Source organism: Pezoporus wallicus, unplaced genomic scaffold (assembly GCF_028554395.1).
Source record: "Pezoporus wallicus isolate ANWC-B61680 ecotype Strahan unplaced genomic scaffold, APGP_CSIRO_Pwel_v1 contig_13161, whole genome shotgun sequence".
NCBI classification, from domain to species: domain Eukaryota; kingdom Metazoa; phylum Chordata; class Aves; order Psittaciformes; family Psittacidae; genus Pezoporus; species Pezoporus wallicus.
The window spans coordinates 189,248-210,194 of NW_026636983.1; the positions used below are offsets into that span (position 1 = coordinate 189,248).

Here is a 20,947-nt window from a genome sequence, read left to right on the forward strand (position 1 = left end):
ACCGCCCTACGCTACTTGCGTACGGAACTGGAGCAGCGGAAAAACCCCACCCAAGGCGGCCGCGCAAAGAGAGTAAACAGGGAAGAACGTACCATTAGGGGAGGTAGGCGGGGGGAGCCTCGGGCGGGTTTGGGATAAATTCCAGGGGGAATTTCACCACTCAAAGCCACAACATCTTTAAAACACGCATCTAATTCTGTGGGGGACACAGCTCAATATCCTTCCAGGCGGCCTTGGGGGAAAGGAGTTTGTCTCTTCTGCCCTCCCCGGGAGAGCTCGCGTTTGGTATTGCCTTTCGCCTCTATGGTCTCACACCCTGAGGGGAAAGTTCCACCTGGAGGAGCGGGGGAGTCACTCCAGGGCGGGAGGGGGCAAGTGGAGCTGGGGCGGGGGGCGTGGGCAGGTCGGGGGTCAGGGCTGGGAGCTGTGGGGCAGGAGTGTGGGGTGGGGGTTAAGGGACGGGGATGAGGGGCAGGAGGAGGGAAGGTGAAGGGATGGGGGGGGGCCCATTCACCTCCAGCCCCCAAACCAGGACAGGGGGTCCCGAGACCCCACCCGATTCCAGCCCCCAAACCAGGGTTCGGGGGGTGGGAGGGTGGCTTAAATGAGCCTGGTTTAAAGACTGGGGCTGGCAGTGGGACATGGGGATGGGTCGCACTCACTGCACATGGCCATGCATCCTGGTCCCTCCACCACTGCATCACTTAGGGGTCCTTGGCAGCATCCTGCAGCCCAGCCTGGTCCTCAGCAGAGCCAGGGTGATGCTCATGGCTGCAGAGCAGGGTGAAAGGTACCAGGACACCAAGCTCTGAATGCTCAGAGTGCACTAAACCAAACCATGGGGATTAAATTACTGCTGCTCCCATTGAGGAGCCGACATCACTGCCATGGGCATCACCGATGGGCACAGTCATCCTGGGTCTCTCTGTCACTGCTTCCATTCCCTTTGGTCTCTCCTTGGCACACACATGTGCTGCAAACACCCATTGCTTCCCCGTTTTTGCATTATCCCCTTTCAGTGCAATGCTCAGCCCCTTGTGCTCCCAGCACCCCACATCCCAGTCCTATGGGTGCAAAGCAAAGGGTGCGATGCTGCTGGAGGCTGCTCAGCTCCAGGTTTTCCAGGCTGCCAGCAAGCTGTTCCCTTGAAGAAGAGCTGCTTCTATCTCAAGGTGTCACAGCCTCAAGGGAACCACCTAATCTGTATCTGCACTGCAACCTTTATCTCTCCCCGGCTGTGCGAGAGGCTCTGTTTATAGCTGCCAAATAATACCTGCTAAATTGCAGGAGCCAGCCCCCTCCCTGTACCCCTTGACACTTGTGTCTGTACAAGAGGGATGCTCTCGCCTGCCTGGTGCCTCCCTGCATCCTGCTGGAGGTAAAGGATGCTGTAGGGGATGGGGAAGGGCAGTGGGGCTGCTCCTGCCTCCCTCCTAAGTGGGCTCTAGCCACATCCAAGCAACTGATAACCCCCTGGCACAAATTGTTTCCCCCCCTCCAGGTTCATCCCAATCCCTTTCCCTCAGCCTGGGCTTTGCTCCTGGGGAAATGAGGCGGGATCCAGCTTGTCCAGCCTCATTTGGGGATGGGAAGAGGGGTCATCCTCCATGGCACCTTATCAGAGCCCATGTGCCAGCCTTACACAAGGGATGCAATGGGGCACATGGGATGAACAGGGTGTACAGGATGCCTGGGACATGCATGGGATGCGCAAGGTAGCTGGGATGCAATGGAGCATTGGGGATGGGCAGGGAGCACAGGACACATGGGATGCACAGGATGCATGAGGTGCCTGGGGTGCAGTGGCACACTGGGACGGATGGGATGCAGTGGGACACTGGGATGAATGGGATGTGCACAAGGTACCCGTGGTGCAGTGGGACACTGGGACGGATGGGATGCAGTGGGACACTGGGGTGGGTGGGATGCACATGAGGTACCTGGGATGCACTGGGACTCCTGGGATGGGTGGGATGCACACAGTATGCGGTGGTCCAGTGGCACACTGGGATAGATGAGGTGCACTTGGACCCCCGGGATGGACGGGATGCACTGGTACAGCTGCAATGATAGGATGTGCTGGGACCCCCAGGATGATTGGGTGCACAGGGACCACTGCGATGATGGGATGCACTTGGACCCCCAGGATGACGGGATGCACTTGGACCCCCAGGATGCATGGGATGCACTTGGACCCCTGGGATGGATGGGATGCACTGGGACCCCCAGGATGATGGGACGCACTGGGACCCCCAGGATGATGGGTTGCATTGGGACGCCCAGGATGATGGGATGCACTGGGACCCCCAGGATGGATGGGATGCACTGGGACCCCCAGGATGATGGGATGCGCAGGTCCCCGGGCCAGCGTGGCGCCGGGCAGTTGCCGTTGCGCTGACATTTCCTAATCAGCTGTAACCCCGGCGCAGAGCCGCTCGGGCTCGCTTTGCTGTCTTGTCTCCATGGAGACTCCGCAACCTTTGCTCACTCGTTAATGGTATCGCAGCAAACGAAACTCCAGCGCCACGGAACCTTCCCCTCCCGGCCCCGGCGGGCACCCGCGGCTCTCACCTCCAGCTCCGGCCCCTCCCGCCCCTGGCGATGAAAGGGACGAGTCCTTGTTAGCGGAGGACCCGGCCACGCTGGGCCGAGCCGGGGGCAAGCTCCGACGGTGGCGCGGGGAGGAGGAAGACGCCACCACCGCTGCCCAAAACACAGGCCCGGTGCTTGCATCGCGGTGGCAGCAAGGACGAGCTCTGCCCATGCAGGATACAGCCCCTTCCTGCCTGATGCATTGAGCGCAAGCCGCTGGACCCCTCACTGCACCCGCCTGAAAGCCACCAGCACCCAACACGTGCTCAGGAGCAGTGAGCGGGAGCGAGCCCCATCCTCCCCAGTGTCCTGCTCTCGCTGCTTCTGTTTTCACATTAACATGGGAAAGATGCCCATTACCTGCTTCCAGATAATGACTGTGATTAGGCAGAGCTCTGCTGCCAGCCGAGATCTGAAGGATTTCTGTGCGCTCCAGCAGCGCTCGCCGGTGCAAAAACAAGAGCCAGAAAGTCTAAATAAAAGACTAAAGGAAGGGTGTGGGGAAGCAGCTCTAATGATGAGCTTTTGGTGGTGGTGGTGCTGGCTTCAGCCTGGCTATGGGCAAGGCAGGATTGGAGAGGAGCTGCCCTGTGCTTGCACCCCACGTTTGAGCAGGGCTTGGCTGGAAACGGGGGGCTTTGAAGGCAAAACTAGAGGTGTGCGCTTGGAAGGGGCAGTGTAATGAATGTGGTTGTCCTTGGGTTCCCCAGGCCCTGCAGGAAGAGCTGTGATGGGTGTCCTTGGGTATCTCTATCCCCAGACCTGGGTTCATGGGGACCTGGCTCAGCTGGACCCTCCTCATCCTCCTGCTCCCCTTACCAGAGCCCATGTTGATCTCATTCATGTCCCCACATGCCAGTATGCCTCTAACCCCTGCACCTCTGGGCATGCCCCTTAGCGCATCACTGCATGGCACATAGCTTCAGCAAGTAGGGGGGACCGCAGCCCAGTTTGTCCCCATCCTGCAGAGATGCTGGGGTGTCAATAGGTGTTCCCTTCATCCTAATGCAAGGCCCTCCCCCAGGCATCCACAGCCCCAGCACATGCTCAGCATCTATCCATCCATCAGGATCCATCCTGGGCTGTCTGTGCGGAAGCAGGGAGCTCTGATTAGGCACAGTTCCCAGCGATGAAGGCTTCTTCCTTATTTCTTCCCCCCTCAGCGATAACAAATAATAATATAATCCCCTTAATCCCTCCCCCAGGAGCCGGGAAGCTCCACGCTTCTGCCACTGCTGATAACCCACACAGCTGGGACCCCCAAACACCACTTGGGCTCATGCTTTGCTCCCCAAAATGCCACATCCTGCCCCTTGGTTCCCGCACATCACCCCCAGACCCCTCAGCCAGCCCCACAGCCAGCACTGATCCCGCCTCCATCCCACAGGACATGGCTGGAAAAAGCCACCATCACCCCACAGAGCCCCATCCAGGACCCCCAGAGGGGCTCTGCTCCCTTTACGGCAGTGATGTGGTGAAACCCCGGGGGGGGGGGGGGGGGGGAGAGGGGGGGCATCCCCCTGCATCCCTCTGGTCCTCCCCAAACACCTTAGTGCTTCGGCTTAGGAACATGGGTGCAGGCAGCATCACCTCCCACCCCAGTGGGGCCCCAGACCCTGTGCCCCCCATCAGTGGGTGCTAGGAACGAATCCAAGCATCCAGCAGCCAAACCCTCCTCCTTCCCCGTGGACCCCAGCCTGCCCTGTGGACACAGCCCACCCCCTCGGTGCCAGCTCCCCCCGAGGCCATCCTCATGCAGCCGGTATTAACAGCAACCCCTGCAATAGCCTTTGCTTTGATTCCCTGCCTTTGCTGGCCCCTGCTCTGCTGATCTCAGCTCCTCCGGCTCCAAAACGCCTTTTCCAGTCACTGGAGAGTGGAGACCTCTTGGAATGGCTCTGCCCTGGGCTGCCCCCGCCTCCCGCTGCAGAGCGCACCCACAGCACCCATGTGCCATGCGGCGAGCTGGGTGCCATCCGCCCCGGTGATTTAGAAGGCGCCAGGCTGGGCTTGATTAAACCCGAGTTAAAAGCCAGAGCCAGGGCACAGAGAGGGGGGGATTAAATCGCTCGGGGGGGAATGTTAATGGACTCCAGAGCTCTCTGGCCGGCTGGCGGCTGGGCTCAGGCCAGGCTGGGATGGATGGGGCCGGGCAGACGCAGCCCTGCAGAGGGTGCGATGAACGCGCCGAGGCTCAGGGGGAGCTGCTGCGGGCGGAGGGGACGTGGAAATCTCTTCCAAGGGCCTTGCCCTTCCTCTGGGAGCAGCAGGGGTGGTCTGGTTCCTCCAGCTGGGATCCGCGCTGCTGGCGCTGAGGCTCTTCGTGCAGCAGGGATGCGCGGGGTGTCCCCGGGGAGCAACGGCATCACCCCACATCCCTCCACAAGGGTCCTGGATGCGGACAGCGTGGGGTGGCAGCAGCTTTGGGGGGCTACAGCAGGGTGGAAGGGGCTGGGCATGCTGGTGTTGAGGTGCTGGTGGCCCCCGGCTCAGGATGCTCCCCACTCCTGCTGCCAGATGCACTGGATTGCAGGTCTGACGTGGGAAATCGCCTCCCTTCCTCGTTAGCTTGTGATTAGCATGTCAAGTGGTTGAAGTTGGTGGGTATAAAGGATGCAAGCTAAGAATAATGGCTTCAATTTCCTTCACGGCACAGCCATTAATTTGAAGAGGAAGGGGGTGGCCAAATCTCCTGGTCAGATCCAAGCAGCGGGATGAAGGCAGGGTCCTGCTGCTGCTCCCCGCCTCGGCTTCCACTGCAGGGCTGGGGTGGGTGGCACAGCCCTCATCCTGCTCCAGGTACCAGCGGATGGCAGCAGAGCTGGTGCTGCGTGCTGGTACGGGGGTGAGTTTGGCATGGACGATGACATCCCATGTGCCAAAGGGATGGTGGAGCCAGGTCTGGATGTGCATTCATGTGCACCATCCCCTGCCCTGGCACATTCCTCATGGGATAGGGGGCATTTTCCCAGCCTTGTACCCTTGGATCCGTCTCCATGCCATGGGCAGGCAAATTCCTGCCTTGTTTCCAAGGGGATGGAAAAAGCCGGAATGGTGGCACAGCCCTTCCTGCTCATGGCAGCAGCACAATGAGCCTCCTTCCATCTCCATTCCCTACGGCTCTGGGGTCAGCCCTGGACCCCTCTTGCTTGGGATGTGGAGCATCCCTCATCCCACTGTCCTTGCAGCATCCCTGGGCTCTGTGCAGCTCCATTGCCTGCTCCAGCATCGTAACCACCATGAGAGGCCAGAAACCTCCTCTCTGCTTCATTAACATCATAATCTCCATCATGTACAGGTACAGCCACATGTGGGGGACCAGGCTTCCCTTGTCCTGCTCATCCCATATCCACTGGGCACTGTGTGCACCATGCCTGGGTGCCCCCATAAGCATCTCTCAGAGGCCTTTGCTAAAGAAATAGCCAAATAACCACTTTCTCCCTCGATTTTGACATCTTTTCTTTCTCCCACTATCCCAAGCAACCTTTGCTGGCCAAACCCAACAATCAGCCCCATCACGAGGCTTTTCAGCCTCTGAAGCGGCGCTCACTGCTCGAGAGGGAGAGCTGAAGCTTAAAGAATAAGAACTAAATGAAGTCAATGAAATCAAGCTGTGCTTCAAGCACTGGACATCCTGGTGAGGCTGTGGCCATGCCAGGCCATGCCTCCCCGTGGGATTTGCCTACCTCCCAGTGGGATTCCTTTCCCTGTTCACCCCAGTGCTGTACGTGTTTGTGCCTGCCTTACCTGGGCACTAATGCAGCTGCAGTGGGTTTTGTCCTCCTTTAGCGCTGCTTTCTGTGAGCTGAAATGGGGGGAAAAGACTAAATTTGATGGTTGTGGGAAGCATTGCTTTGGAGACAAGGAGGGAATGGGATGAACCCCTAACAATCCCCCAGGAGTAGCATTACCCTTTAGGGTGGGTGCAAGATGGGCACAGCCATGGCATGGGGACCATAGTCCCCTGCTTCAGTTTCCCCAGTAAGCAATGTCAAGGTGGGGTTGGTATCTGGTGCCCACCCGGGTGAGAGCACAATATTGGGGTGACCCCCCCAAAGGACGGGAGGCACTGCTTGTGCCAGACATGAGCAGCATCCCTAGGGACAGCTCCCGCATCTGCTCCCATGGGCAGTATCCCAGCCTGGGTGCTGGGAATGGCCCATGGGAGCAACGGAGCTCACTGGGTGAAGCTCCAGCATGGGGCATTAGGGGTGCAAGTGCACCCCTGCAAGGCCCTGTGTGAGCATGCACAGAGGGAGTGTGTGTGGGGGTGGAAATAGAGCCTCCATCACATTCCCAGCCACCTTAACCTGGGATACAGGGATTGGCACACACCCCACACCCCCCATCCTGCACTGAGAGTGGGTCTTAGGGGGGCTGCATAGGACCAGGCTCTCTTTGCTGGTCCCCAAGACCACCATTGAGGTTGGGTGTCCCCCTCCCCGTGCTCTCCTTGCACAACACTGACATCTCCCTGGGCTGCGGCAGCGCTGGCAGCCCCCCCCCGCCATCAGTATGCACCGTGTGTTCCTCTCCATAGCAACCTCCTGCCTCCCCCCGGCCCCCCCATTGCTGCACAAGCACTTCACTGCAGCAGCCCTGACCCCGCCGGGATCACCAACCTCTCCCACCCACAGGTAGCTGGTTCCCCCCCCCTCCAACCCCCCCCTCTCCTCTCCCAAAGGATGCTGCAGCCTTCATCTTCCCAGTCCTGGAAGTTGGATTTATTTGTGAGTGTTCTTTTGCAGGGCTTATTTTCCTCATTTTTGCACCTTTACAGTTCCCATCCATCACCTCCATACTGTGGAGATTCTATTTCTCCCCCTCTTGGGTGCCCTATGGGTGCCAAAGGGGGTGGGCACCCATCCCACCCAGCCAAGCAGTTAAGTGATTCACACACAGCCCTGAGCCACCCCACTGAGGTCACCCACAGTGGGACTCCCCCTTCCACTGCAATTAGGCTGGATGCCATTCCCCCCTCAGTTCCAGGTGGGAACGGCCCCCTCCCCTCCCTCCCCCAAAGCAAGAAGGCAGCGGCCATGGCTCAATATAGAGGATTCTTTTTAATATAAAAAAAGTGCCTATTAAAAATTCCTTCCTAAAGAACACAAAAACCAGGCGAGGGGACAGGGGGGACGGGGGGGCACCAGGGTGGTTCTCTCTGGCTGGGGGTGGGCAGCATGGGGCTGTTGTGACCAGACATGGGGTGTTTTACCCCTGGATTTTGTTAATTTTTAGCCATTTCAGGGCATTTTCCTCTCTTCTTGGTTGGGTTTGGGTTTTAGGGGCTCTTTTGACCAGATTTGGGGTGTTTTCCCCCTGGTTTTTGTCCATTTTTAGCCCTGAAGGGCATTTCCCCCTCTGTTTTTCATGTTGGTTAGTTTTGCACAGTCCACAAAGCTCTATAGAGCCAAACCCTTGGTGGGGACACACATACATCACACATAGGGGGGACAGAGAAGCCCAAAGCCCCCCATTGGCATCCACACACACCCACACCCTGAGCTCATCACTGCATTGGGGACCACGGTGCCCCCCCTATTGCCCCATCCCAACCTCCCCACCAAAGGCTCTGGAATCCAGTTCTCTCCTGATATTTTTCCTCCCTTTTTTTTTTTTTTTTTAATTTTCTGATGATTTTTTTTGTTAAACTCTTTCTTTTTTTTTCTATTTTTTCATACAAATTTGGGTCTTTGGGTGCATCCTGCCAAAAAACCCACCCCCCTCCCCCACCCCCCCCCCACCCCCCACTCCCAAACCCCTTCTTCTTCAGCATCAGCATCATAAAAATAAGACCTCAAGTCCTGGGCATTAAAAAAAGGCAACGGAAAGCCACGGGACCCATGCGGGAGCTGCACACCACAAAACCACAGCAGAGGTACAGAATGCAATATACAAGACACGATTTATAATAAAACATTATATACAATAAATAGGTTATTGTTCCTTTGTTTTTTTTTTTTTTTTGTCTTTCTCATTTTTTAGGTCGATTTGAGCTGTAAATAAATCTTTACTCAGTGCATACGGGTGGGTTTTTGCTCTTCTCTCCTGCATATTCACCTCTCGGCCGCTCCGTTGCTTCTCCCTCCGGTGCGTGGCTCTGTCTTTTAGTATTTAATGTGAATTTTCAGCTTTTTAGGATTTTTTTTTCTCCCTAAACATTTTTTTGTGGGTTTTTTTTTAAGCTTTTCTTCAAAAGTATTTACAATTGCTGGTTTTGTGCAGAAAATGAAAATTCCCTCCGATAAAAACCCCAAAAGGAAACGGTTAAAAGAGTCCCCTCCGAGAGAGAACGCGGCGCCGGCGCCACGGCCGAGGCGGGGGCCAAGCGGGGGGCAATGGGGCCGGGGTACCCCCCCCCAGCAGTGCCCTCCTCTCCTCTCCTCTCTGCTCCGGCAGCCAGGATGGGTGCTGTGGCTGGTGGGGAGAGGGGAGAGATGGGTCAGTGCCCCCCTGGGTGCCAGTGGGACGGCACAGTGATGGGGCACCCGCTTGGTAAGGATGGGGGACAGTGTGGGTTAAGGGAGCCCATTCATGCACCCAGGGGTTTGGCACCCAGGTACCCATGGGGTTCTGCCCACCCTCCATCCAACACCCACATACCCAAAGGCTTGGTACCCACACACCCAGGGGTTGGCACCCACGTATCCAAGGGTCTGGGGCTCTGCCCACCCTCCATCTGGTACCCAGGGATTTGGGGTCCTGTCCACCCCTATCAGGCACCCACAATACGCAGAGGTTTGGGGTCCTGCCCACCCCTGTCTGACACCCATATATCCAGGGCTCTGGGGCACCCCATATCCCAGCTCTAGCACCCAGCACCCCACAACCCATGGTTCAGCACCCTGCATCCTAGCTCCATCCACCCACAGACACTGGGGCATTTGGGGTCCCCAGTTTGAAGTTTGGCCATGGGGCAACACCCGGGTCGAGTGCTTGCAGCCCAAAAGGGGCTAGGAGCACCCAGTGGGTGAACCTCACTGGAAACCCCATTGGAAAGCACAGAGCACCCAGCACCCATCCCCACCCCACCTTCCGGGGGCGCTGAGCACCGGGTGGGCACAGGGATGCATTGGCACTTACCGGGCGACGGTGGCATCTCTGAGCCCCGCTGGCGAAGCTGCCAGAGCCTGGTGGGGGTCAGCGCTCCCAAACACCCATTGGCATCCATCCGGCACGGAAAGCACCCGGCGGGGGAGCGGACGGGGAGGGAAAACAAGAAACAAAAGATCCCCAAAGCGGCCCCCCCGGGGGCAGCCAAGGGGCTGCCCTTGTCCCCTGGCCAGGCTGCGGGCAGGGGGCACCCACTGCTGACCCCCATGGCCACCTCCTGCCTGCGCCCTGCCTGTGCCCCTGGGCTCGGTGGGGCTGCGCCATCCGTCCATCCATGCATCCATCCATCCATCCATCCATGGGTCCGTCTGTCCATCCGTGGGTCCGTCCGTCCATCCGTCCATCCATGCGATTGTCCTGCTGCGGGGCGGGAGGAGGGCGGCACGGCCGGGAAGCAGAGCCAGGCAGTTGGCAGGCGGAGCGGGATTAAGTGCGGAGCAGGGAGAACACGGGGGGGTTTCGCTCTTCGTCCGTTATTAATGTTTTTTTATCCTTTCATTTCACTTATTTTTGATCTTTTTAAATATTTTTCTTTTTTTTTTCTTTTTTTTTCCTTTTTTAATATTTTTTTTGGTGTTTTTTTGGGTGTTTTTTTATAGAAAACAAACAAACGGTTCCAATCCCAGTTAAATACAGAACTTGAAAAGTGTTCCAGAAAAAAAGTGCTGGCTAAATTACCTCTGCAAAAGAAACACAACACAGAGAGAGGAGGGGGGGGGACACACGATGAGGAGACCCTGTGTCCCCCAGCACCACCTCCCCACCATCACCTCCAGGCTCTCCCCCACCTACCCTGTAACAAAACCTCGTCGTCCGGTTGGCACGTCTGCAGACACTACAATGAGGTGACCGTAAAAGTGTCCTCGGGGTGCTGCTGCTCTACCATGGGTCCCAAAAACCCGCTCTTCTGGGTGGGGGCCATGACGGGGTGCCCTTGGGGTGCAAAACTGGGGTACCTGTAGTTGTCCTGCAGCTGCAGCATTGAGTCTCTCGGTACGGGGGAGATGTTCAAGTCATTGATCAAGGGGCAAGCGTAGGGACCCCGGTGATGGGCCCGCGACATCTCCAAGGGCTCCTTCTCGCCCTTGGAGGGGTGGGTGCTGCTGGGGCTGCTCAAGTGGGGGTTCAGGCACGGGGGGTCCGTCCTGCCCATGAAGTCTACCAGCATCCCGGCCCCCGCTTTGCCGTCGTACGAGGGGCTGCGGGTGCTGGCGTTGGGCGAATACCAGTACGGGGGGTTTTTGCAACTGGGGGACTCGTAGTGCGCTTGAGGCATGGGGAGATCGCGGCACGCCAAGTGCGGGGCCTGCGGCAGGGCCCCCCCCTGCATGCTGTGCTTGAGCGAGTCGCAGGCGGGCAGCTTGCGCAGGGAGCCCGCCCGCAGGTCCTCCTTGAAGGCCAGCGTTGGCGAGCAGTTGGGCGAGAAGGCTTTCTGCAAGCCGGCCTCGAACACCGTCTGCTGGCCCGGGGCCGCCAGCTGGGGCGGGAGGGCAGGGAAGTGCTTGCTCTCCAAATCCGGCTGCCCCAGCCCAGGGGAGTCGCTCTGGAACCCCTGCACAAAGGTCCCATCCGAGGGGGTGGAGGGGTTCATGGAATAGGGGCCGGCGTAGTCGCAGGGGTCCCGCTCGCCCACCCCGAAGCCCCGGGACTGGGAGGGCAGGGGGGACATGCTGCTGTCCCCGCTGTAGTAGTCCAAGCCCAGGTCCGTGCTCTCCTGGAAGAGGGGGTTCACTGCTTGCGACTTGGTGTGGAACTTGGCTTTGCCCGTCCCCCTCTCCTTCTTGGAGGCACAAGCGCCCCGGGAGCCCCGGGGCTGCCGGGGTCCCGTGTTCCTCTTGGAGGGGTACACGGAGGAGGAGGAGGAGGAGGAGGAGAAGTTGAGGTGGGAAGTGTCGAACATGTCCACCTTCTTCCGCCGGCCTCGCCCAGGCTTGGAGTTGCTCTGGAAGAGGACGCTCTGGTTCCAGTTGTAGCCCGGGGCGGAGGATGCCTCATTCCAGTCCATCATCAGCTTCTCCAGGCTGGAGAGGCTGGACTGGCCCTCGCTGGAGGACGCCTCGCTGTTGGCGCGCCGGTAGCTGGCCGGTTGGTTGAACTGGGTGCTGTCGGAGGAGGACTCGGAGAAGGTCTCCGAGACCGTTTGCTGCTTGGCTTTCTGCGGAGTGTAGTTGGAGATATCCAGGATGACGTTGGGCTCGTTGAGGTGACACTCAAAGCCCGGGTTGTAGAGCTGGCTGAAGGCCTCCGAGCTCCAATCCAACCCACCATAGCCCTGCCGGAAAGCCCACGGCGCGGCGCTGGGGAACTGCCGGCAGTTCTCGGGGGAAGGCTGGAAGGAAGCGGACCCCTTGGGCACCATGTAGCCGCCGGGGGACACGGTGCTGGCGCGGCTGTCGCAGCGCAGCGGGGTGTGCGCCGCGCTCGAGAACTGCCCCCCTTGCTCTGCGCTGTTGAAGAAGGCGGCTTTGCCCAGCGGCAGGCTGGGACCCGCTGTCTGCGGCGCGTAACCGGCGCTATGGGCGCTGCTGGGTGAGGACGGGAGGCTGCTGCCGCTGCCGTAGGCGAAGCTGCAGTCCTTGCTGTTGGGGCAGTCCTGCGCTGACGGGTACTGCTTTCCTGGTGGGAACACGCTGGCCGGCGCCACGCTCTGCCCAGCGCCATAGCTGCTGTATGGGGAATAACCCGGAGCGCCGGTGGCCGCTGGGTGCGCAGTGGGTGACCGGGATACGGCCGAGGGTGGCGCCAGCTTTGGGAATGCCTCGGCCCCCCGGCACTCCGATGACCCTTGGGCTACGCCATAGCCGGCGCTGGCAGCGGCACGGCCGGGTGGGAATGCCGGCCGGCCCTGCATGGCCGCATGGAAGGCAGCCTCGGCACCGGAGGAGGCTGCGGCCACTTTGCCACCACGCGCTGGGTACGCGGCCAGGCCCCGCTGCCCCGGCAGAGCCGCCGGTGGGGATGTGTAGGCAGCTGCTGACTTGCGGGACTCGGAGCGCGAAGCCGAGAGGGCAAAGTCCAGGAGGTCGGAGGAGTCATCCGAGTCCAGCAGGGAGCGGAAGTACCCGGTGAAGAGGCTGTGCCGCTCCGGACCAGCCTCCGCCTGCGAGGACACCGCGCTCCCACCATAGAAGCCAGCCCGGCCGGAGGAGCCCGACTCCAGCCCGGCCCCGTGGAACGGTCTCGCCTCAGCCCCGTGGTAGCCACCGTTGCGGCCGGGCTGGCTGCTGGGGTGCCCATGGTGGGGTGCCCATGGGCTGCCCTTGTCCCCCCCGGCTCCCCACTCGGCGGGGCCGTCACCGAAGCTCTGCCCGGGGTTGGGCTCGGGGAACAAAGCCCCGTTCTTGCGAGCCCGTCGCTTCCGCTTGGGTTTGCCCACGGGGTCGGGCTCCGGGCGGCCCCGCTTGCGCGGGTGCATGGCGTCGGCGTGGAGGGCGCTGGGGGCTTTCTTCTTCTTCCCGATGCCCTCAAAGAAATCACTGAAGGAGCAGCGGGCGGCACGGGCAGCGTGGCCCCCCCCGCGCCCGCCGAAGCCCCCCGCTTTGCCGCCGCGCCGGCGGAAGCCCTGCACGCGGTGCAAGAAGTGGGAGATGCTCTGGGTGTCGGGGGCCTGGTGGATGGACTCGGGCTCGCTCGGGGTCCAGCAGCGTGGCGGCGAGCAGCGCCCCGAGCACTGGCTCTGCCGGTTGAGGAACGCCAGCTTGGCCAGCACGTCCGAGTAGTCGGCTTTGCTGTCGTTGGTGTCGGCGATGTAGGAGGGCTGGGGGGAGGCGAGCTTCTGCTTCCTCCTCCTCCTCTTCTTCACCTCCGGGGTGGGCTCCTTAGGCTTGGCTTGGCCCAGCAGCAAGTTCTTTGGAGGCCTGCCCCGCTTGCGCTTCAAGATGATGGGCATCTCACCCGGCGGGAAGACCACCACCACGTTGCGCCCGTTGTTCTTCATCTTGAGCAGCGGCGTGGGCTCCATGGAGCTGCTGGCCGCCAGCTCCTTGCCCTCCAGGTTCAAGTTGCTGCTGAGCGATGACACCTTGTAGGTCGTCTTGTTCCTCCTCCCCAAGGACACGGGGATCTTGGCCATCTTCACCACCATCTTCCTCACCCCCCGGCATTTGCTTTTCTTCCCCATCCCAGGGGCTTTGGGCACCTCATCGGGGTCCAGAGCGGCGGGGGGTGGCGGCGGGGCCAGCAATGGGGCGCTGGGCTCCTCGGCACCGGGGGGCACCTCGGCGGGCAGGGTGAGCGGGGACAAGCCGCGGCTCTCGGGGGTGACGTCCATGCGGCGCCCTCGCCCTGCCCTCCTCCGGCGGCACAACATCTTTGGCTTGTCTGTCCGGCGCAGGGCGTACTTGCGGTGGTCCTCACCGCAGCGCCCGGCCCCCCGGCCCCCGCAGGGACCCCGCTTCACCACGCTGCCCAGGGGGCACCCCCCGAGCCGGGGCTGCAGCCGCAGCGGGTCCCCAGAGCCCGGCTGTGCCTCCAGCAGCTCCGACATGGAGCCCAGCGGCTGCGTCTCCATCAGCGCGGGCTCCGTGGGCAGCAGCGGTGCGCGAGCATCCAGCAGCGGCGGCTCCAGCGCCCCGGGCAGCGGCTCCAGCGTCTGCAGCCCCAGCGGCTCCGCCAGCGGCTCCAGCGACTGCAGCTCCAGGGACTCGGATAAAGGCTCCAGTGACTGCAGCTCCAGGGACTCGGAGAGCGGCTCCAGCGACTGCAACCCCAACGGCTCCAGGTTCTGCAGCTCCAGCGACTCCGGCAGCGGCTCCAGGCTCTGTGAATCGAGCAGCTGCGGCTGCGACTCCAGGGACTGCGAATCCAGCAGCCGGGATTGGGAATCCAGCTCTTGGGCTGGCAGCAACTGGGGCTGCGGCTCCATCGCTTGTGCCTCCAGCAGCTGCGTCCCCGGGCATGCCAGGGAAGCCAGTTCATTGAGGATGTCCGCCTCGGCCAGGTCCGAGTAATCACCAGCATCAGGCTGGGAGCAGCCGGCTTCCTCTGTGGATGCTTTGGATGCTCCGCTGTGACCAGGGGGCTGCGAGCTGCTTCCCCCCCCACCATCAGCGTCTCCGTCGCGGGCCGGGGGCCGGGGGTGCCGCGGCGGCTCCGTTTTGCAGAGCACCCCCCGCTCCTCGGGGCTGCGGATGCTGTTGGCCAGGGAGGGCGAGGAGAAGAAGCTGTACTGGAGGTCGCGGTCAGTGGGCAGCAAGCGGTTGTCCTCGTGGCCACCACCAGCATCGCCACCACCGCCGCGGATGCTGCCGCAGGCGAGGTGCACCCCGCTGCTCTTGAGGTCCTCGGAGAGGCGGTTGAGGTCCTTCATGATGTCGATGAGCTGCACCACCGGGTGGAGGTTGATGTGCCCGTTGCCGCACTTGCTCCGCAGCAAGGCGAGGATGCTGTCGACGTTGCAGCGGCCCGAGGCCAGTGTCACGTTGGGGAAGGTTTTAGGTGCCTGGTCCCGGGCGGCTGCTTCCTCCGTGCTCCCTCCCAGGATCCGGGGCTCGCCGGCGCAGCCCAGCAAGTCCTCTGCCGCCTTGGTGCCTCCGTGCACGCCCTGGCAGCGGTCGGCCGGGTCGCCGTGCAGCAGCGAGCCCGCCTGGTGCTCCCGGCACGATCCCTCGGGGAAGCTCAGCACGCTGCAGGATAAGGCCTTTTCCGCCGGGCACGCCGGGGGCCGCTGCGCAGGGTGCCCGGGCGGGTAGAACTTGGGCTCTCGCACGTAGTCTGGGGAGCCACGGACAACGCTGGTCGTTACCACTGGGCCCGGGGGCTTCACACGCATCCTGACCTCCTCCTCCCCCGCGGGACGCTTGGCCGAGCAGTTGCTGACATGGGGGTCAGGGATGGTGGCACTGGGACCTGTTGTGGGGCAGAGAGAGGGGGAACAGTGAGGGCCCGTCCCTGCCACCCTCATTCACCGCCGGCTCATCATAGGGAGGAAAAGACCTTTAAGATCATCCAGTCCAACCATTCCCCAGCAGTAACCCATGGCACTGAGGCCTCGTCTCCACGCTGTGTGAACACTTGCAGTGGTGGTGACTGCAGCCCTGCCCTGGGTAGCCTGTTCCAACGCCCGAGCACCCTCTGGGGCAGGAATTGTTCCTCAGCTCCATCTAAACCTGCCCTGGAGCAGCTTGAGGCCGTCTCCTCTTGTCCCATCCCTTGTTCCTTGGGAGCAGAGACTGATCTCACCTCACTACAACCTCCTGTCAGCACTGGGAAATGGGGTCTGGACCCTCCCCAGCAGCAGGACCACCCCTGCCAGCCCCAGCTCCAGCCACCTCCAACGTGGGGGAGTGCCTGTGGGGGTCTGGGCTGCCCCATCTTGCCCTATGGGGCAGGGCTGTGAGGTCCGAGGGCAACACTGTGGGTCCAGGGCTGGGACTTACCCTCGGCTTTGCTGCTGCTCCTCCTATTGCACTTGAGCTCTCTGCAAAGGAAGGGGTGCCGAGGGTCAGCCCCGAGCATTCGGGGTGGGGACACACACACACACCTCTGGCTGCCCACGCCTTCCTCTCAGCACCCATCCCTACAGGGACATAGCAAGGGGCCGATCCTCCCGCATTCCCAGAGGGCAGTGCCCGCCCATCCCCGTGGAGTCGGGGCGGGGCCGAGGGAAACGGGAGTTGAGGCGGGCGGGGGAAGAGAAATGCTGCCTCCGATGTGGGGCACAGAGGGCACGGGTTTACCCCGCCCCTTATCTCCTTTCCCACCCCCCCCCACCACAACGAACCCCTCCGGGGGCCCGGAGGGGGGGACAGGCGGGGGCCCTACGGCCGCGCAGCCGCTAGATGTCCCCGGTGAGCCGCGCTCCCGCCCGGCCAAGGGACATGGGGAGATGGGGGTCGGGTCTGCCTATGGAGGTGGCTCAACACGTTCCTCCCCCCCCCGTTCCCTCCTTTCCTCCCACCCATGGACACCCCCCGAACCCCGAGGGGACCCAACCCAGCGCCTGCAGCCCCCGGGAACACCCTGCCTCAGTTTCCCCTTGCTGGCAATGGGGGGACAAGTGAGGTCCTATGGGTGGGCAGCAATGCCTGGCACCCAATACAGGGCCCATCACACTACAGGGGGCTGCCCCACCCTGCGGGCCAAGGGCTTTGCATTCGCCCCCCCCCCCCCCCCCCCCCGTCGCTAGGGATGCTCTGCAGCCCCCCACTCGAGTCAAGGCAGGGATGGGCAGCAGGGTTTGGTGCCAATCCCCTCCATCCCCAGTATAGCCCCTGATCCCGGGGGCAGGATCCCTGCGGGGTACCTGGTGCGCGGGTGCTTGCAGTGCAGGTTCACTCTGAAGCTCCTGCTGTCGCCGTCGCTGCCAGGCTGGCAGGGACCCGAGCCCTGGGTGCACGGGAACCACTCTGCTGCCGGGCTGGCACCGTTCTCCAGTGCGACCGAGCTCCCATCTGCTGAGCAAAGCACAGAGAGTCCCGGGGGTCAGCCCGGCACCCGCTGCCCCGCGCTGCCGTGGGTGCCCGCAAGGCTCTCCATGGGGATCCACACAGAACCAGGCTTAGGAAGGACCTGAAGACCACATTGTTCCCTCCACCCCATGGTTTGGGAACCACCATGAGATGCCCACTCACAGGGTGGCGTTTTGCTGCAGGACACCCCTTTCCTCCCTGCCCATCCAAGGCAGGGCTTCTCCCCATACATATGCATGCATACATGTGTATGCACCTCTGCCTGCCCTGGGCACCCGGGCACACACATCCAAAACTGGGGCGCACAGCGGAGCCCCCCCAACCCATCGCAGCTCCCCCCATGCCAGCACAGCCGCCTGTCCCCCCCTCCCAGAGCCATGTGAATGCCTTGCCTGTTGGCTCCCTCCCCCAGCGCACACCCGCAGACACACACACGCAGCCGCTCGGCGTGATCCAGGCTCTTCCCGGTGTCTGGATTAGCGTGACAACTTATCAACAAGGCAGGGAAAGAGAATTCAAACCTGTCAGTCCATCCGCATCCCCCCCCTTCCCGCCTCCCCGCCAGCCCTTGGGTGCAGCGCTGGCACCGAGGAGATGCGGGCACCTCTCGGGCAGGGTAGAGTTACACGGAGGGCAATGTGGAGCAGGAAAATATGCGCTCGAAAGACCGGTCTGGTCTCTGATGGAGCTGCTCAGTGTGCCCGCGGAGCTGTTGGAGGGGAGGCAAGGCAGGAAGGAAGCAAACGGGAGCTTTTCCAGCACAGCCGTTGGGAGCTGGGAGCTGGTCCCTGCCGCACACGCTGCACACAGCTCCGTGGGGAGGACTGGGGCGTTGTGGGGCGCATCCCTGCGCTGGTGTCCTCCCATGTGCCCATGTGGATGCACTGACAAACCCTATGGGACGCCCATGGCGTTTCCAGTGGGCACCCATCAGCGTGCACCCATGGGTGCTGGAGGCGGTGGGCAAGTCCCCCCTGCCCTCCCCATCCAGCCACCTCTTACCCCACAATAGCTCCTGCCCTCGTCTCTGCCGCCATCCCCATCACGTGTGCGGTGCCAAGGTGGGGGACACTCCTCCCTCCCCATAAACCACCACCACTGGGGACCACCTGCACCCCACCATGGGGATGGGCAGCACCCACCATTGCGGTGCTCCCCAGCACCCAGCCCCAAGCCATGGGGTGCAGGATAGGGGCTGCAGGGGGGGGGCAGGATGCTGGCCACGCCACGGCGCTCACTTTCACCTCCCTGCTCAGCCCCAGGCAGGCGCCACATGTTTCGCATTAGGCTCTCCGGCCCTCGCCATTCCTGGCTTGTTCACCAGGGGAAGGGCCTTTTCCCTTCTCTTTTTTTTCCCCTTTTTTTTTTTTTCCCTTTTTTCCCTTTTTTTTCTCCCTCTCCTCCGTGGTTACAAAACACCAGCCGAGACCACACAAGCGAGGAGGGATGGAGGAGAGAGATAGATGGGCGCTGCAACGGGCCTTTGGGGGGGGGAATAAGGAGGGGGGAAGCTGGTGAGATTGCAGTCACCTCCACTTCCCAGCTCCTGACCCCGCAGCCCTGCAAAGATAACAGCCCCCAAAGAGTGCTGACTCGCCTCGCAGAAATCCAATATCCTCGCCTGGTGAACTAATCGACTACCTGGGCTCACCCCCTCCCCTGCCCTGGCTTAATCCTGCTGCTGCAAAGCTTTAATTAGTTGAACGGTTTCAGGCTTGATGGCGGTGAGCAGCGTGGTCAAACCCCCCCCTCCTTCCATCCAGCACAGGGCTCCTGCTTGGGTGGCACCGTGACGGTTTGGGGCACCAAACCCTCCCCCTTTACCCCCCGAGGCTGCCCGCACCCACCCGCGCCCCTCAGGGCTGCTGACAGAGGAGGGGGGACATGGACGGGCTCGCTTGGCACCGGCGCGGCGGCGCAGGGACAGCCCTGCAAGACACGGACGTGGTTTGGTGCCCGGCTCCGAGGCCACCCAGACGTCGGGGTGGAGCCGGAGATGCCATCGGGAGACAGGCGGGCGGCGGGGACACGCCGCACACATGGGGACACGCTGGCCTGCTGCCTCCCACCCCGCCCGCAGCACCGGGGATGGGGTCCCCCCATCACCCAGCGCAGCCAGGAGGCGTTTGGGTGGCCCTAAACACCCGCATGTAGGTGGTGGTGCTGGGGGGCTCTGGACATCTGAGGTGCTCTGGACATCTGAACATCTGGGGTGGTGCGGAGGTGCCCCCCCACACACACACATCAGGGGCTGTCCCAGCCTTGTGTGTGCCCTTGCTGCTGGGCAGTGCCTGTCCCCTGCACACAGCAGGGGCACGGTGGAGGCTCCCCCCCCGCACACGCACATCAAGGGGTGCACCGTGGGGCAGGTTCTTGGTCCCCACCGCCCGCCGCTGTCCCCGCGGTGCCCTCGCCCGCTCACCCGCACCCCCACGAGTCCTCCCGGCCCCGTCGTGCTGACACCAATGGAAAATCCCCTCCAGTGACAGCTTCCTGGCAGGCGCTTCCCAAGGTTTCCAAGGGTTTCCGTGTTCCCCAGCCAGCCCCCCCCCCCCCCCCCCCCCCGACCCAATGCGGGGGGTCGGGCAGCAGGAGGACCCCTCCCGACTTCATCCCCAGCACCCTGCCCTCAGCATCTTCCTCCCCATGCACTGGGCATCCCCTGCCCTCCTCTGGCTCCCACCAGCAACAGGGTGATTTGGGATCCCACCTAGGGCACCCACCGGCCTTGGGCACCCACTGCCTTGCACAGATGGGTGAGCACAGACCCCTCCTTCGGTTGTCACCCCACGTGTCACCATGTCCCCCCACTGCCTCCTGTGCTGCGCTTGTCATTAGGAGACAGAGCAGATGGTGCCTGGGTTTCATCTTAGGTAATGGGTCCAGCCTTGCTGCTTGGCCACGAGCAAGGGGCCTGCTGCTTGGCCTCCCTTCATGGGGCCACCAATCACCGGAGCAGAGGCTTTTTGGGGTTCCTCAGCCCCCCAAGGAGCTGATGTGGGAACACATTCCCCCTCAGCGGGGTGCCAGGGTGCGGCACTGCTGTGGGAGGAGATGGAGATGCTGGGAAGGGCTTGGCTGGTGTGAGGGGGAACACATCTGGAAACACGGCCCCAGGGGAGAGCTGGGGCTGGGATCCACCCTCCCACAGCACCCCTGGGTGCCGTGTCCCAGGGTCAGGCTCAGGCACCCGCCCTGGCCCTGAGGAGGGGGCCCTGGGACTGCTGGGCTATAAAGCCGCGGGTACCTGTGGGTTTTGGCACCCCACAAGGGGGGGATGTCACCTCAGTGCCAAACCAGCTCTGAAATCCCTGGGAATGCTGACGCCCCCGTGCTGCTGGGGACGATGCTGCTGCCGCCAGGATGCTGGTGACGTCCTCCAGACCTGGTGGTCCTGGAGCTGGTGGGACCCTGGATGGGTCCAGCCCTCAGCCCTCTAACGTGTCACGGTGCCCTCGAGGTGGGCAGGGATGCAGTGGAACCATCTCTCCTGCACGAATCATCCCTGGGGAAAGGACCATCTCCCCTGCAAGAAGCCATCTGCCCTGCAGTTCCCACGTCCCCTGCCACAAGCATCTCCCCTGCAGTGATAATTCTCCCCTGCAATCACCTCCCTCTGCAAGAAGCCATCTCCCTGTGCCAGGACCCTCTCCTCCTCCTCACAGACCCGCCTGGCTGCAGCTACCAGGGTAAATGGGACCGCGCTTCCCTCCATGCCCCTCAGCATCACCACCCAGCGTGCACGCAGCCCCTCTCCACCCCATTGCCCTTCACCCCACAGGGGTGTGACCCTGCTCCGTGGCTGGGGGTGGTTGTGGGGCCCGGGGGGTGCC

General features: G+C 62.1%; 1 protein-coding gene and 1 long non-coding RNA gene across 9 annotated transcripts in view; both read right to left on the minus strand.

Annotated features, from left to right (window-relative positions):
* Positions 1-8,478: 8,478 nt before the first annotated feature.
* Positions 8,479-10,013, minus strand: LOC130595588 (uncharacterized). Its single transcript, XR_008971347.1, has 2 exons — positions 9,676-10,013; positions 8,479-9,009 (listed from the first exon to the last, which is right to left on the minus strand). It is a non-coding gene; the product is annotated as an uncharacterized LOC130595588 (long non-coding RNA).
* Positions 10,014-10,015: 2 nt separating this feature from the next.
* Positions 10,016-20,947, minus strand: part of AHDC1 (AT-hook DNA binding motif containing 1) — a 47,802-nt gene continuing 36,870 nt past the window's right edge. For 4 of the 8 annotated variants that reach the window (XM_057402471.1, XM_057402477.1, XM_057402473.1 and 1 more), the window contains 4 exons: positions 16,949-17,096; positions 16,083-16,123; positions 10,498-15,552; positions 10,016-10,385 (listed from right to left, as the gene is read on the minus strand). In XM_057402471.1, coding sequence (XP_057258454.1) covers positions 10,541-15,552; positions 16,083-16,123; positions 16,949-17,096 — 5,201 coding nt within the window. In that variant the 3' untranslated portion in view covers positions 10,016-10,385; positions 10,498-10,540. Of the gene's footprint in view, positions 10,386-10,497; positions 15,553-16,082; positions 16,124-16,948; positions 17,100-20,947 lie in introns of all 8 variants that reach the window. The other 4 variants (XM_057402470.1, XM_057402476.1, XM_057402474.1 and 1 more) reach the window with 1 other exon arrangement.